The sequence below is a fragment of the Dreissena polymorpha genome, chromosome 12 (genome assembly GCF_020536995.1).
Source record: "Dreissena polymorpha isolate Duluth1 chromosome 12, UMN_Dpol_1.0, whole genome shotgun sequence".
NCBI classification, from domain to species: domain Eukaryota; kingdom Metazoa; phylum Mollusca; class Bivalvia; order Myida; family Dreissenidae; genus Dreissena; species Dreissena polymorpha.
The window spans coordinates 9915006-9932130 of record NC_068366.1 but is presented as its reverse complement, the minus strand read 5'-3'; the positions used below and the strand labels follow the sequence as shown (position 1 = coordinate 9932130).

General features: G+C 38.6%; 1 protein-coding gene across 1 annotated transcript in view; it reads left to right on the top strand.

Annotated features, from left to right (window-relative positions):
* The window catches only part of LOC127852202 (DNA polymerase theta-like), a 53753-nt gene that overhangs the window by 18937 nt on the left and 17691 nt on the right, over window positions 1-17125 (top strand). Inside the window, exons 12-22 of the mRNA XM_052386076.1 lie at window positions 862-1005; window positions 2052-2267; window positions 3061-3162; window positions 4553-4801; window positions 5911-6062; window positions 6717-7035; window positions 11334-11577; window positions 12458-12540; window positions 12980-13129; window positions 13317-14989; window positions 15202-16474. Coding sequence (XP_052242036.1) covers window positions 862-1005; window positions 2052-2267; window positions 3061-3162; window positions 4553-4801; window positions 5911-6062; window positions 6717-7035; window positions 11334-11577; window positions 12458-12540; window positions 12980-13129; window positions 13317-14989; window positions 15202-16474 — 4605 coding nt within the window. The remainder of the gene's footprint in view (window positions 1-861; window positions 1006-2051; window positions 2268-3060; window positions 3163-4552; window positions 4802-5910; window positions 6063-6716; window positions 7036-11333; window positions 11578-12457; window positions 12541-12979; window positions 13130-13316; window positions 14990-15201; window positions 16475-17125) is intronic.

Genomic DNA, 17125 nt, shown 5'->3' with positions numbered 1-17125 from the left:
GAGAAATATTTCTTTCCACCTGTCAGTTGAATGGTAGGTCTGTATGTCAATCTGAAGACCATTTTTTCTGTGTTATATTTTAAGAACGCTTTGACCTACTACCTTGGACATTGGTGTGATAGTTTTATGGGATAGTAGGAAAACACCTATTGATTTTGCGGTCAAAGCTGAACGTCACAGGGGCTTGTAATGTAAAACTTGTTTCTGCAAAATTTCTGTAGAAAGCTTTGTACTATCATGCAAATTTGAAAAGTGTTTTCTCTTCCAAAAGGCAAGACTTCTATTGATTTTGAGGTCAAGATGACAGGGGTTTGTAAAAGTAAATTTGTGTTAGCACTTTATTTTGAGAATGCTTTGCCCTGTGATCATGCAAACTGATATACTGGCTACTTGTGAGGGAAAAAAGCGCCATTTGTTTTTGAGGTCACAGGGTCAAAGATCAAGAACTCACAAACTTGTATCTTTTTTTTCTGCATGATACCTAAAAAACACTTTGACCTATACATTGCAATGTGTATGCCATTTACTTGGAAATAAAGAATAACTTTGAGGCCATCAGGTCAAAGTTTAAGGTCACAGGGGCATGTAACAAGAAATTCATTTTGGCACAATGTCTTGAGATCGCTTTTACCCACAATCATGCATATTGGTAGAGTGCTTACATGGGTGGATAGGAAGGTGACACAATTTGAGGTCATCAGATCAAAAAGTCACAGGGGCTTTTATCCTGAAATTTGTTACCAAATAATAATAGAGAACCCCTTTATCTATGATTAAAGAGCATTCTTAGATTGAACAAATCAATAAAGTAGATTGCTTATCATTACTGAAACTTAAACTTTCCATACCTGTACATATAAGAGGAAGGGGCCAGTGATGTGCTGGTGCTGCCTCTAGACCCCAGGACCCTGCTGGACACCCTCGAGCAGCTGAGGAGGACCCCTGTAGGACTTGACTCTGTCCTGGCCCGCACTGTACAGTACGGTGTAGCCTACCACCATGCAGGTATGTACAGTATGATGTAGCCTACTACCATGCAGGTATGTACATTACTGTGTAGCCTACCACCATGCAGGTATGTACAGTACAGTGTGGCCTACCACCATGCAGGTATGTACAGTATGGTGTAGCATACCACCATGCAGGTATGTACAGTATGGTGTAGCCTACCACCATGCAGGTATGTACAGTATGGTGTAGCCTACCGCCCTGCAGGTATGTACAGTACGGTGTAGCTTATCACCATACAGGTATGTACAGTACGGTGTAGCCTACCACCATACAGGTATGTACAGTACGGTGTAGCCTTCCACCATGCAGGTATGAATGGTGCGGTATAGCCTACCACTATCATTACAGGTTACATTATACTAATAATCCAGATGGCCTTACTCTGTCCTGGCCTGCGCTGTACAGTACGGTGTTTGCTACCACCATGCAAGTGTGAAGAAAAAGTAACATGTTATGATGTTTTTCAATGTGTAAAAACCACAAGTACCTATCTTCTGATAGATGCAGCCTTGTTTCCCTAAAGTGGTATAAATGTGTCAATTGTTTTCTAAGAGAGAATTGTTGAAGGGTAAGTTTTCTTACACTGCTTTTCATTTAGACTTTACATGCTTAGTGCCCTTTTTTTGCAAAATAAATATGCTTAAGATGTGATATCTAAATGAACTGATACAAATATTAAGATTATTTTGCAAAAGATTAGCAGATTTGTTTCCCCTGAAATGCTAATAGTTTTCTTCCTTATTAGCAAGCCTGTAAGTCAGACAGTAGGATCTATACCTGAGCTGCACTCTGAGAAATCTTTGCTTAATGCATATGCGTATTGTCGTCCCAGATTAACCTTTGCAGTCCACACACAACACTTTTGGCTTTAAATGGATTTTGCTTAAAAGAGACTTCCTTTAAACAAAAAATACCTTGAAATAGCAAAGTGTCATCGCTGATTAGGCCCTGTGGGACAACATTTTAACCACATGCATTAAGCCCCATTTTCCCAGAGTGCGACTAAATTAAATGTGCATATAGCTGCATCTCATTGCCAGGTCTTACGTTTGACGAGCGAGACATCATAGAGGGGGCGTTCCGTCAGGGCATACTGAAGGTGCTGGTTGCTACCTCCACCCTGTCGTCAGGGGTCAACTTGCCTGCGCGCAGGGTCCTCATACGCACCCCGGTCTTCCACGGTGGTCAAATGATCGATTTCCTCACTTACAAGCAGATGATTGGGCGAGCTGGCAGAAAAGGGGTCGACACAGCAGGTTAGGGGCAGACATCTACACTCACATTTCTTGAAGAGTGAAATATGAGTTATATGTAAATGATGAGTTGTGAAATTAAAAGTGTCAATGCTGACATGAAGTCTTTGGTAGGTTGATTTGAAGTTTGTTTTGTTTTGAATGTTTAAATACCAAATATAAATAAAGATTTTTTAAATGCAAGTTTGAATATTTTAATTAAATAATTATGCCTTAATGTTGATGAGTATTCTTGACATAAGCCATTGCTATTCTGTTTATTTAGAACTGTTGGAGGTCATCTAAACCATAATTGAGTTACATCACATTGACTGGTGTTTATTAATTACACATTACAAAATAATAAAGAGGCTTGTGATTCTTCCATGCTAGGATGAGCAGAAACTGATCTACATTCTTCACAAATCAATATCAGATTGACTCTCAAGGGACCCCTTGGAGCCTTGTTGTGAGAAAACAGGGCTTAATGCATGTGCATATAGTGTCGTCCCAGATTAAACTGTGCAGTGTGCACTGGCTTATCAGGGACGACATTTTCTGCTCTTATGGTATTTTACATTTAAAAGAGGTTACTTCTAAAGACAAATCCTGTATACGGACAGGCTTAAAAGTACAACAATATCTTCTCAATGGTATTTTATTTAAAAGAAATTCTCTTCTAATTATAAATCCAGTTTTGGCAGAAATTGTTGTCCCTGAAAAGCCTGTGTAGACTACACAGTTTAAGCCCAGTTTTTAAGAGCATTGCAATCTTGTTACCTGAGATGAAAACCAGGTTTTATTTGTGCTGTTTCAGGGGAGAGCATTCTGCTATGTAAGGCTGCAGACAGACCCAAGGCCGAGGCCCTCGTGAGGGGGGCCCTACCACCTGTACACAGCACGCTGGTCAGGAATGAAGGTACTGGGCTGAATACTTGTATGCAAATAAGCCTCGTTCTGGGAAAACTGGGCTTAATGCATCTGCGTCAAGTGTTGTTCTATATTAGCCTGCGCATCTTGCTTACGCTTATAAGGGTCAACACTTTCAGCCTAAACTGTACTTTCGTTTTCGTTTAAAAGAGACTTCCTTAAAACAAACATTTCCTTAAAAGCTGATAGTGTCATACCTGATCTGCCTGTGAGGACTGCATCGGCTAATCTTGGACGACCTTTACTCTCAATTCCAGTTTCAGAGCTCCAGATAAGGGTCGTATTTTTGTAATTACGAATTATTTTCAAGTCCGTTACGTATTTATTTTAAAATCTTGTCGTACCATTAAGAATTACAAAATCAAGTTACGAATATTATTTTTACATCGGTTCGTATCGATTTTTATTGAGTTCTTTTCGAGTATTAAAGATCTTTGCGGTGCTTATATAGAATGGTTATCGGGTTTATTTAACAAAGCGCATTTTTTCCAATAAAAGCGTCGTATACAGTCTATCTGTCAAAAAACAATGGCGGCGCCCAGAGAGCGTCCTAAAAACTGCAAAGCGTCCAAAAACATGCTTGTACGCAAAGTGAGCCGAAGTTAAATGTTTAGAAAGACATTATAGAAATGATCTTATACGATGTTGTATGTTTAGTTTCCGACACAGTCGGAAAAGCTAAACAAAAACGCGACACGACGGGTCCAAATTTAAACACACAAAAAAACATTGAACGAGTTGAAGGGACAAGTCCCGTGGCTAATCGTTGAAAAGATTGAAGGGGAGACCCGTTTTAATTGTGAAATATGTAAAAATTCATCTAAGGCATGCAATTTGAAAAATAAAATTGTATAATACTAAAAAGACACTGCTTAACTCGTATAAATAAAGTTGCTAGTATGTTTATTTTGATTTTTTTGCATGAAAAGAACCATTATTATTTATTTTTAGGTCATTTATAAAAAATAAGAATTATTTTCCAAAACTTAGTAGTAACGTTAAGAATAAAATTTCAGAGTTAAGAATTCTTTTTGAAAATCTGGTAGTAATTTAAGAATTTCACAAAACCTTATCTGGAGCTCTGAGTTTATTAGAACCAAGGCTCCAATGTAGACATATCTTATTGAGTTGTGTCAGGGATATAAATCAGCTGTAACCTTTGTCCCTTAAATGAGTTCTGGGCCTCTAGATGTCTCATTTGTGAGACGGCACAGGCTATTCTGGGACAACACTTTACACACATGCATTAAGCCCTATTTTTCCATAGCAAGGCTCATTTTAAATGTTCAGTGTGAGCTCAGCTTCTTCCTAATTTAATGCAGTTGATGTGTTTTTAAGTGGATCTTTTACAATCCATTGTACGTGTATTTCCCCTGTAGGAGAATCACTAAGTTCCAGCATGAAGCGAGCCATCCTGGAGGTGGTGGTGAGTGGGGTGGCAGGCTGCCCCCGGGACGTGGAGACCTACGCCTCCTGTACCCTGCTGGCCTCCTCCATGGCGGGGCAGGGGACAAGCCTGTGCGGGGAGTGGCCAGGCCAGGGCGGGACTGGAAACATGATCCAGGAGAGCATACAGTTCCTACTGGACAACGAGTTTGTCTGCATGCAGAAGATAGCTGACAAGAGTGGTCAGTGATGAGATGATTTTGGCCCATATTCACCAAGCAATTCTTAGACTTCAGTCTTAAACTAAAATCAATTCTTAAAACTCGAATGTTCTAACACTTTTTTAGGGTGACGTATAGCATGGCAAATAACACCTATAATTAAATAATTATTTTTTTAAGAATCTTACGGTAACCTTTTGTATTATTATTTATACAGTTCAAGAAGAAAAGACAAACATGGTCAGTGAAGATTGTCACATAGCTTTTTGTGTGTATGCAGACATGTTTTAGGTGTTTTTAGCTCAGCTGTATGCGGAGAAAACCCGAGGTATTGTCATAGCCAGTTCGTCGTGTCGTCCGCTGTCCGCGTTGTGCTAAAACCTTGACATTTTGCTCTTTAATCAAAGTGCTTCCACTTATAACTTTGAAACTTCATATGTAGATGCACCTTGATGAGTTCTACACGTCACACCTATTTTTGGGTCACTAGGTCAAAGGTCAAGGTCACTGTGACCTCAAAAAAAATAATTTGACAAGCTTTCACTTATTCAAAACCGCAGCCGAGCGTTGGCACCCATTATGTGGTGCTCCTGTTGTTTGTTTGGAGCAGTTTCAATGAAGTTTTTATCGACATTATTTATTTTATTTATATACCAAGAAATATATTAACAGAGGATGCACTTAATTTGAATGATAATGCAAACATGGCAAGACATTTTTATACATTATTGTTAAACAATTTTGACCCCCGCCCCTCCCAGAAAGTAATTTCTTTATAACAGCGTTTGTTAACTTTTTTGTTATAATGCATTTTGAAGAAATTTTATTTTATTTAAAGATTTTATTTAAATGTATGAGTCTTACCCTGGAAAAATGGGGTTTGATGTAAGTGCAAAAAAAGTGTCATCTTAGATAAGCCTTGGATGACACTTTCCGCCTTAACCATGTTTTTGCTAATGATGAGACTTCTTTCACACAAAACATACAATAAAAGCGGGAATAATTGTCCATTGCTAATCGTGGATGACACTTTACCCACATTGATTGTAATCGTGGATGACACTTTACTCACATTGATTGAGCTGAGTTTTCCCACAGCAAGGCTCAAATATATGTAACACCCACTCCAGGGGAGGTAACCCAGCGGTTTGTGCCGACCCAGCTGGGATGTGCAGTTCTCTCCTCCTCCATATCCCCTGATGAGGGCCTCGTGGTGTTCTCGGAGCTTCAGCGGGCCAGGCAATGCTTCGTGTTGGAGAATGAGCTGCATATTATCTACCAGGTACAAGTACTTCTGATATCTAAACAAGTTACTACCTTGACTTATGACCTTACATTTGAGCCGCGTTCTTGATAAACTGGGCTTAATCCATGTGCATATAAAGTGGTCCCAGAATAGCCTGTGCAGAACACACAGGCTATTCAGGGACAAAACTTGGTGTAAACTTGAATTTTTCTAAGGGGAGACTTCCTTTAAATGAAAGATACCATTATAAGAACCGAAAATTTGTGAACTGCACAGGCTAATCTAGGATGACTCCTATTTCATCTCTTGATTGGTCCACACTTAAAATGTTGAAATATTTTTAGTGTTTTTTTTAATATTTAATGACAAATTAAAATGGCCATAGATTTATCAATTTTCTGTAAAATCATTTTTTATTTATCTGCATGAAATTGTGTGGTTATTTCGAAAGCAGACTTTTTGCATACATAAATTTGTGGATTTCTGATTTGAAAAATAAAGAGGAATCCTTTGACTTGTTTGTGTCAAATTTGTGGATAAGTTAACCAACGGAATTAACAAAAATATGTTCAACGAATGATTTGACAGTATTACAAAATGTCACCAGTCCAGACCAGCTTTCCATCATCCCCCTTTCAAGCAGCGCACAATACTTTCAGCAATTCTTTGTTTCCTGATGTTGACCTCCAGGTGACCCCAATCTACGCCCAGATAGACACCATAGACTGGCTGCAGTACTTCAGTATCTGGGAGAGCCTCTCAGCGGGCATGAAACGGGTTGCCGAGCTAGTGGGGATCACGGAAGCCTTCCTGGCCAAGGCCATTAGGGGCCGGATCCCTAACAAGACTTACGAGCAGTTGAAGACGCTGGCGATACACAAGCGGTTCTACACGTGCTTAGTGCTCCATGACCTGGTACAGGAGATGCCCCTGGGTGCTGTGTGCAGCAAGTATGGCTGTAACAAGGGCCAGCTACAGAGTCTGCAGCAGTCCGCTGCTACATTTGCAGGTGAATTGGCTGGACTAGTATGAGATATAATTTACAGTTGTTTTGGACCATTTTGGGAATGGGGCCGGGTCTCTTCTCTTTGAAAGGAAAGTAAGATGGGTATATGCCAGTGTAGTGGACCTTTAAAATTAATTCCTATCTTGTATATTTTTTTTAGCCATGGATATAACATAAAAAAATGCAAATCAGCACCAATACTGTGTTTTAGCCGTTTAAAAACATTGGCAATTAAAGTGATGTGAATAAATTGACTACAGTTTAACTTATAGAGCTTGAGGGGAGATGAACTAGCTAAATGTTGAGATTTATTTGTAAGTTTCTTGTTATTATTTTATTTTAAACCTTCAATTGGGAAGTTTTGGATTCCATTTGGGTAAATATTAGGGATGGCAAAATTATTCGAATATTCGATTGAATGGTCAGCATTCGAATAATAAAAATGATATACGCATATTCGCATTTTTATCCAAACGTAATTTCACCAATATTTAATGATCTGCGAACCGCTTACTAAAAAGCAACCGAGATCACCTGGGAGTAACATGTTTGACGTGACGTTCTTCATGTCAAACTGATAACGCGGCCTGTATCAGTGTTAATTGCGCAAGGCAATATACACGCTCTAAGAAAGGCCCCAACTGTTGTTTGCCAATGGGGTGCCAATTAACGATTTCAATTGACTGGCGAATAATAATTAAGTTTTGTGATCACAGTATGTACAGCCATTAAAATGTGTGAATTACTCAAATCGCGCAATGCAATATACTTACTATAAGAAAGAGCCCGAACTGTAGATTGTAAATTAGGTACCAATTAAGGGCTTCAATTTACTTGTGAATAATAATTTAGTTTTTGTGATCACAGTTTGAACAGACATTTAAATATGTGAATTACTCAATAGTAACAGATGATATAAACTAAACAATCATCAAGGAATCATAATTCAAATCTGAAAATGCCACCAGCCCCTTTGGTAGTATGGAATACTTTACACGGTCTGTGGATAAGAAGACCGCAACGTGTTATGTGTGTAAACTTAGTTTTACATATGCGCGGTCTGTTACAAATCTGTGGAATCATTAAAAAATAAAATTCTATGACACTATTTTTTTCATTCTATTTGTGCCCGATCACAGTATCGGTCATAGTATTAGCAGAGGTGTCAATTTTCAGGATTATTCCTGAATTCAGGATTTAAGCCCTCAAGGAAAATTTTTGATATTGATATAAAACAGAGGATTGTTTTGGTTATTTTAAGCATTCTTGTCACAAAATGTCATCTTCAACACAAATTATTGACCTTTGGAATTTTGTTTACAAAGGAAAGATAATTTAATTAATAATTAAAACTCTTTTGACTCTGTCCCCCAAATTCTAGGGTGATTTTCAGGATTTAAGATTTAGGCCAATTGACACCCCTGTAAATTAGTCGACAGCGATACAATTTTTTGATAGCAACGTTAATAAACAGCCTCGTATTTAGCAAACGGATATAACTTACAAACCAATGGAAATTAACACATAACAAGGTAAAATCAATCCAGCCGTTTTATGCGGATATTCGAATATTCGATGGAATGAATTTGCGAACATTCGAATACCGATATTGGTATTCGATGCCATCCCTAGTAAATATATATACGTTTTTCCATTGGGAATCGGTGTCCCCACAGGCCCCAATTTAATTAAAAAAACACACTAATTTATATGTATATTTGTGTATATATATAGAGTTAAGGTGTTGATTTGTTTGAGTTGCAGTTTTATAGATAAAGCAACAAACACTTGAGCCGCGTTTTGGGAAAACTGGGCTCAAAGCATGTGCTAAAGTGTCATCGAATATTAGCCTGTATAGTCAGCACAGGCTTAATATTGACAACATTCTTTATTGCATATAAGCGCAGGCTTATCTGGGACCACTTTTTACACACATGCATTAAAATCCAGTTTTCCCAGAGCAACGTTCAAATGTACAGTCCTCGGCAGTCAGAGTGAAGGATCAATGGGGTTCACAGGGGTTTACAACAGTCCTCGGCAGTCAGAGTGAAGGATCAATGGGGTTCACAGGGGTTTACAAATGTACAGTCCTCGGCAGTCAGAGTGAAGGATCAATGGGGTTCACAGGGGTTTACAAATGTACAGTCTTGGCAGTCAGAGTGAAGGATCACTGGGGTTCACAGGGGTTTACAAATGTACAGTCCTCAGCAGTCAGAGTGAAGGATCAATGAAGTTCACAGGGGTTTACAAATGTACAGTCCTTGGCAGTCAGAGTGAAGGATCAATGGGGTTCACAGGGGTTTACAAATGTACAGTCCTCTGCAGTCAGAGTGATGGATCACTGGGGTTCACAGGGGTTTACAAATGTACAGTCCTCGGCAGTCAGAGTGAAGGATCACTGGGGTACACAAGGGTTTACAAATGTACAGTCCTCGGCAGTCAGAGTGAAGGATCAATGGGGTTCACAGGGGTTTACAAATGTACAGTCCTCGGCAGTCAAAGTGCAGGGTCAACAGGGTTCATAGGGGTTTACAAACTGGCTGGACAGAATGAAAACACACTGTTAACTTTATTAAAATATTTTTGCAAAACCTTTAGTACATAAAAGACAGTTTTTATATCAGTTTGTGCCGATACTTTAAGATTTAAGAATACATCCTTGAATATGTCTGCAATCAGTGCCAGAATTTCATGTTGCGTGAAGCATAACCTTGTATATGAATGCTGTACACATAAAAAAATTGCAAAGTATACAGGCTTAATAATTAAAGTAATTTCTGATGTATTTCACATTGCCATAAACAACATAAGAAACTGTCTTTTATGCATTAGTTGAAATTCTTAAGAAAAAATGTTTTAAAAAGTCATTTGCAAAAAAAAAAGCATCACTTATCTGTGTGTTTACATCCATTATCATCCATTTGTGAACCCCACAAAGTCACGTGATCCTGCACCCTGCCAGTGTGCAGCTACATTTTCAGATGAGTAGGTATACTTAAGAAATAATAATTTTCTTTCATGGTTTGTTGTCGAATAACCCACAGTAAGGAGTATAGATGCGTAGGAATTAAATCACGAGTGCGAAGCACAAGTGATTTGATAACACGCATCTATACAACTTACTGTGGGTTATTCGACAACAAACCATCATAGAAAAATATTATTTCGATTCTAACACGATTCTGATTGATTTGGTTCAAGCTTTAGGACGTGAACTATATTTTTCAATACTCCGCCCTTCTTAGTACTTAGTTCACTATTTAGTGACGTCAATGAATTGTACAAACATATGACGTCATTTTCATTCATAAATATTTTGCAAATGACGTCACTTTCATTGAAAACAACAATCGTTAAAATTTAATGACGTCACGTTTATTGATGCTACTGAAAAGCTGACATGCTATAAATGTTTTCTGAATTACGTTTCCTAACAAATAACCTTCTTTGTAGACATGGTTATGCCACTTATCACCAAATATACAATTTATTGTTTCATTACATTTATATACATGCTGCATTTATTACATTTCTTTCAGAGCGGGTTTTAGCACGTGCATTTTACTGCAATATTTTCTTTATTTATTCGGAACTATTTTCGAAACATTAGGCTCCGCCCATAAGTTATTGCAGAATAACCCACACTTGATTTCCTTCTTTGTCAATAGAAAACAAGTCGCGTGCCGTGTTAGAATACATATATTATAGATTAGATATTATATCATAGTAGAAATATCATATAAACCTAAAAAATATAAATAGGGATGAAAATATATTCTTTTATTTCATGTGGACTTTATACAAATGCTGGTGTCAAATTATTACGGCTTATTCTGTAAGGTTTACTGTTATGTTCATATCAACAAACCTTTAAGACATGGAAAAATATCAAGTTCATATTGTTATTGCAAAATTCAAAAGTATATATCTGGGAAAACTGGTAGTAATGCATGTGCCTAAAGTGTCTTCAGATAAACATGTGAAATGTGCACAGGCTTATCAGGGACAACACTACACTTTCGTGGTATTTTTTATTGAAGGAAATTTCTTCTTAGCAGGAATCCAGGCTAGGCAGAAAACTTCAACCCTGATATGCCTTGGCTGACTGCTCAGGTTAATATGGGACTACACTTTACACACATGCATTAATCCCTGTTTTCCAAGAGGAACCCTTACCTATAAATAGTATCATTCCTTCCCACCTGATCATGTTCTCAGTCATGGTGACAAAAGTTTAAAATTAATTTTTAAATTTAAATGAAAAATCTATACCTATAATGTGTATCATTCCCTGATTCCAGGCATGGTGACGGTGTTCTGTGCACGGCTGGGCTGGTCCAATATGGAACTCATCCTGTCCCAGTTCCAGAGCCGTCTAACGTTTGGCGTGCAGCGTGAACTCTGTGACCTTGTTCGTATGTCGTCCCTCAACGGTCAGCGGGCTCGTGTTCTCTACAATGGAGGGTACCAGACTGTGGCCGCACTGGCCGGGGCACTGCCAGAAGATGTAGAGGCCATACTGGGAAACTCTGCGCCATTTGAAAGGTGAGGCACTCAGTCATTGTTTCCTTCAATTTGTCAGCTTTGATATGATGAAAGAGTTGGGCCTTGCTCTGGGAAAATAGGGCTTAATTCATGTGCATAAAGTTTCATCTTCGTTAGGCACAGGATAATTAAGGGCGGCATTTTCTCTCTAGACTGAAATTTGTTTAGAGGAGACTTCCTTTAAACAAATAAATCAATAAAATCTAAAAGTGTCTTACCAGATTAGCCTGTGCAACTGCACAGGCTTAAGTAGGAAAGCACTTTATGCACTTGCATTAAGCCCCGTTTTCCTAGAGCCAGGCTCATATGCTGTATGAGTAGTGGGCAGCTGGTAGAAGGTGGGGAGCAAATCAGCTGTATGAGTAGTGGGCAGCTGGTAGAACGTGGGGAGCAAATCAGCTGTATGAGTAGTGGGCAGCTGGTAGAACGTGGGGAGCAAATCAGCTGTATGAGTAGTGGGCAGCTGGTAGAACGTGGGGAGCAAATCAGCTGTATGAGTAGTGGGCAGCTGGTAGAAGGTGGGGAGCAAATCAGCTGTATGAGTAGTGGGCAGCTGGTAGAACGTGGGGAGCAAATCAGCTGTATGAGTAGTGGGCAGCTGGTAGAAGGTGGGGAGCAGATCAAAAGGAGGTACAGTGTGAAGGGATTTATTTTATTTTGGTACTTTCATTTTGCTATAGTTGTAGTCTTGTACAGATCTATTCTGTTTAAATGTTGAAAATTGTAATCAAAAGATTATTTCAGTTTTGGCATTTCCATCCCAGCTTGTTGGTTTTAAAAGATGAAAATGAAATGGCTGCTCTGCTTTTAATGATCTCAGAACACTGAGTAAAAGTTAAGTAAAGACCTGGTTATGAAATCATCCTGTCGTGCCTTGCAGCAAGAAGAAGCAGGCTACAGAGACAGACTGGGAGGCAGAGCAGAGACGCAAGGCACACTGCATCTTCCTTACTGGACGGAAAGGTGAGCTGGATACACAAAAAATACTCAAACTTAAAAAGTGAATGTGTATAAACAGAAAATAGAAAATATCTACTTATCAGAATGATGGTAACAAAGTTTGATATAATAAGGTTCTCAATCATCTGGGGCTGAGTTACATGAAAGACCCATAACCCTACAGACAAGCTCAAGTTCACACATTGAGGTCAAAGAATTCAATGAATTTCCTGCATTTCTTTTAATGGAGATCTCAAATCGCCCCATTGTTGCAAAAAGGTACCATGTGCCGTCTAACTTCAATGTCACATGGTAACTTTTTGCACCCAGGGGGTTAAATGATGTTTGAATTTATATCATACATATCACTTCATTTTTTGGCAAAAATAACATGTGTATATTACACACATTATTAAACCAAATGGAACACTTTATATACAAGAGAAATTCACCTGTTTTACAGGCGTGACATGTCACGAGGCTGCAGTGATCATAATCAACGAGGCCAAACAGATGATACAAGAGGAGCTGGGAGGGGTGGGTGTGACCTGGGGTCAGCAACTTGGCAAGTCCCCTACAGTTAAGACACCTGTACTGATGAGCCCTCTAGCAGGTGAGTGTATTACTTGTTGGGAAATGGTTTTGAAAGGCTGCACATAACCAGGAATTTAACACTTTGTGATAGGAAATTTAAGCAGATAAGTTTTAAATTGTAATATAGTTCTTCATAATTGCATTTCTAACTTGTGATTAGGAGCAACATATTTCTAAATTTGTCCATGCCTTGTGAATGTTTTCAGGTAACAGTAAGCGGTCAGGACACAAAGGTAAAGCTTCATCATCTGGGAAGACAAAACTTTCTGAAAGCTGCAACAACGCCAACAGTTTTATGACCAACGTTATTTCTGCACCAGTTTTAAGAGTAAGCTCAGACACGAATGTCTGTTCTAGTGTCCTTTCTGCAGAAACTGCTCGTACGAGTGGTAAAACTAATCAAGATGAAAACACCGCAAGAAAGGCACCCAGTCAAAATGATCGTAATGAATGTTCAAAAACTGTCCTTAATGGTACAGAAGGATCTGTAACTAATCTAAAAGATCAGGTAAAAAGCAATTCAAACAAGCAAAATGTTGAAATTACTTCAAATACAAAGACTATATCTGTTGATGATCTTGTAACGATTGCAAATAATTCCAACTCAAAAACAATAAATATCTCTAGAGGTATGAATGTTAATAATGTCAATGATGCAAATGGATGTCTCGAAAGCAACCTGCTAAGGTCACAATTAGGTGATGCAAAGAAGAATGATTGTGCTGTTGCTGAGCAGTGCAAGGGTGACATTGTGTCAGAGTGCAAGGGTGACATTGTGTCAGAGAATATTGAAACTGATACAAACACTGACGAAGATTTCAGCTTCAGTACTGCTCTTGATAACTTGACAAATGATCACAATGGAAGGCAGATAAACAGTGATGAAAACTGCCATCTAGTCAGTGAAAATGCACAAAAAGATATTGAATGTGTGAACAGTAAAGACCTGATTTCTGATGATAATGATAAAATACAATTAGATGGAGTTTTGAAAATACCAGCCCCAAATCATTCAGTTAAATCAGTTGTTACACACAATTATACAAATAAATCAGGGAACATTAATCCCAATCTTTCAAATGATGATGTTGACCATGACTTTGCTGATAGTTTCGCCATTACTACCCAAATGTTAAATTCGTGTGAAAATGTGCATATCCAGACCTCTAATAAATCTGGGTCTTTAGTAAGCAAAACTGAAAATGACAAAAGAGTGGCTGCGGGCCAACAATCAGAGGCACTGTTCTCTGAAGTAATCCCTGATGACAGTTTTAATGCTGTAGAAATTGACAATATTGACAACAACAAAATGGTCTTGGATCAGTCGAGTAATACAAATAATCTGGAAAATGTCCATAGTTTACTTGAAGTTTCCAATAATGACCTGGAAATGAATATATCCCACAATTCTACAGAAGACATGTTCAATGACTCAGCAGGTTTGATTGCTGCCAGCAATTATGAGCGGGTGGGGCTTGATAACAATCAGTCGAACTTGGATAATGAGGAAATGATGACATCCTTCAATGATCTTCATATACCTTACCAAAGTGGGCAAGAGAGATGTTTTGAACAAGGTGACAAAGAAGCTGTTGGCGAGAAAAATAAAACAGTTATATGTGCACCTTTGCAAGAGGTTAAAAGTGATAAATCAAAACCTTCTCACAAAAGAAATAACCCTTTAGGTCAAACTGCAGTCGGTGTACTAGGTCAGTTCTCCAGTCAGAAGCCAGTAGGGCCTTTACAAGGGCAGGAAATATTGCATGAAGACCTGGCTATGGCCCTGGCCATGGGGGAGTCTTTCTCCTCAACATTTGATATTACCACCCATGACACACAGACTGGGGCAAATGTTGAAGCAGCTGTACAAGAACAACACGTATGTATTACTTATGTTTGATGTATTATTTATCATGTTTAGCAGCTACCTAGCTTACTCACAATGTAAGTACCTGTCATAATTATGTACAGTATATGGGTCTTTTAATGTAGTCATCTTATTGCATGTACTAAAATACTAAAATGTGTGCACAAAGGCCATTGGTGTTCTGGAAATATTGTTGATAAATCTTAAATTGTGTTTTATCATAGGATCAGCTGGGGGACTCCTTTACAGTGTCCATGATGGATTATGTTGTGGCCAATAATGAGGAAATCCCATACAAGAATGTGTTCAAAAATGAGAAAATCCCATCCAAGAATGTGGCCAATAATGAGGAAATAACATACAAGAATTTAGGCAAGGCTGCTGATACAAAAATGGCTCGTACTTCAGTAGGTAGGCCCCAGGTTGGTCTGAAAGTTACAGATGATGCTGTTTGTTCACCTCAAGGTATAGATAGTGAGAAATTTGTGACTCCAACTAACCGGCCCAAAAAGCGTAGGAGTGTTAGCTCTACCAAGAGTTCAAGACTTCCTAAACAACAGAAATTAGACGACAGTGATCTAGAAATTTCACCCAGCTCTGTATCTGTAAGTAACCTACCCAAAAGACTCCATACACTTAAGAAAGTCACTCAGGTAATCTCAAGCAAACCTGACTCAAAATCAAGAAGAGTTCTGGATTCTACTAAACCTGTAAAGTTAAATAAAGAAGAACAAAATCAGCCATTGACAGCTCTCAGTTCCCCTAAAAGAGACACTAATGGTTCTCTGAACACCAGCACAGAGGGTGACTATGTTCCCCCCACACCCCCAGAAGACACACCACCCACTGCCATGGAGACTAGAGGCACGCCCACCAAGCCTGAAGTACCAAGGCCCCTCCCTGCCAGTCCTTTTAGTCCCAGATTGCGGAGAAACGCTCCTCGGTCGGCAAAGACAACAGCAAATGTTCATCAGAGTGATAACCTTAAACATATTGAGAAGAATGGGAAACTTTTCCAAGAACCTGATGAGAAATGCTCATCTAAAGGTGAAATATCAAACTGTATATTGGAAAAGGGAAAGAACAAAAAATCTTCAAAAAATAATAATAGTGTAAATGTCACATCTGTACCCAAAGAAGTCTCATTACCTTCTGATGATCAAAAGCATTCAAAGTGTTCAGCTATTCCTAACAAAAATCTTCATGAAGGACAAATAACTTCAAAAAGTGAGGACGAAAATAACATAGAAGATGGTGAGGATGATTGTAATATTGACGATGATGAAAAGATGTCTCCGTCTTTCATTGACCCCAACATGTCAGGTCTGCCTCTTACCCAGCAGTCGTTCACGATAATCGACGTGTGCGGGGACAAGAGGCTGTTCAAGACATTCATCATGGAATGGAGGACCAAGCACAGATATGCCGTGTCCTTGGCCTGTGAGACTCTAAAGAGGGATAACACAGGACCAAGCATTGGGGCTAACTTCAGGAAAGGTAAATCTCAGATACGCATTTTGATGCATTTGTAGTCCCTTAAAAATAAAATTTAGTTAAAGACCTTTCTTACTTGACTCAAGTTTTAAATGCTTCATTACTAACCCTAGGATACTGATGAGCAGCAAACAGCATAAAACCTGAACAGACTTTGAGTTATGTATCCATGATTACAAAGGGTTAGATAAATGATCATTCTCTTTAGTATTACTTTATCAATCTATACAAAAGTGAAAGTGTTTTTCCTTTTAAACCTATTTATTTTAGCTTGATCACATCAAAAGCCTTTGGCTTATTGAAATGCTCTAGTGTCCATTTCCTGGGTAGAACCAGTACTTTTTGTGTAAAAAACGCTGTCTCAGTTTGGATGAACTAGTGACATCTGTGTCACTAGGCGAACACTATATGCACTACACCCCAGCGACCTAAGAAAAGTTAAATACATATATCTAAAAAAGGGTTCAGTTTAGAATTATTGTGCCTCAAGAATGTTAAGCAGATACCGGTAATAGTTTCAAGCAATATTTCAATATCGATGGATCAGGGGGTTTTCTGCTATGTAAAAAAAGTTGTAAAACGGACCGGATCCCAAAGCAAACGGACCCGATCCTAAACCGAAATTGTTTAAAAAAATCCCAATTCCCCCCCTCC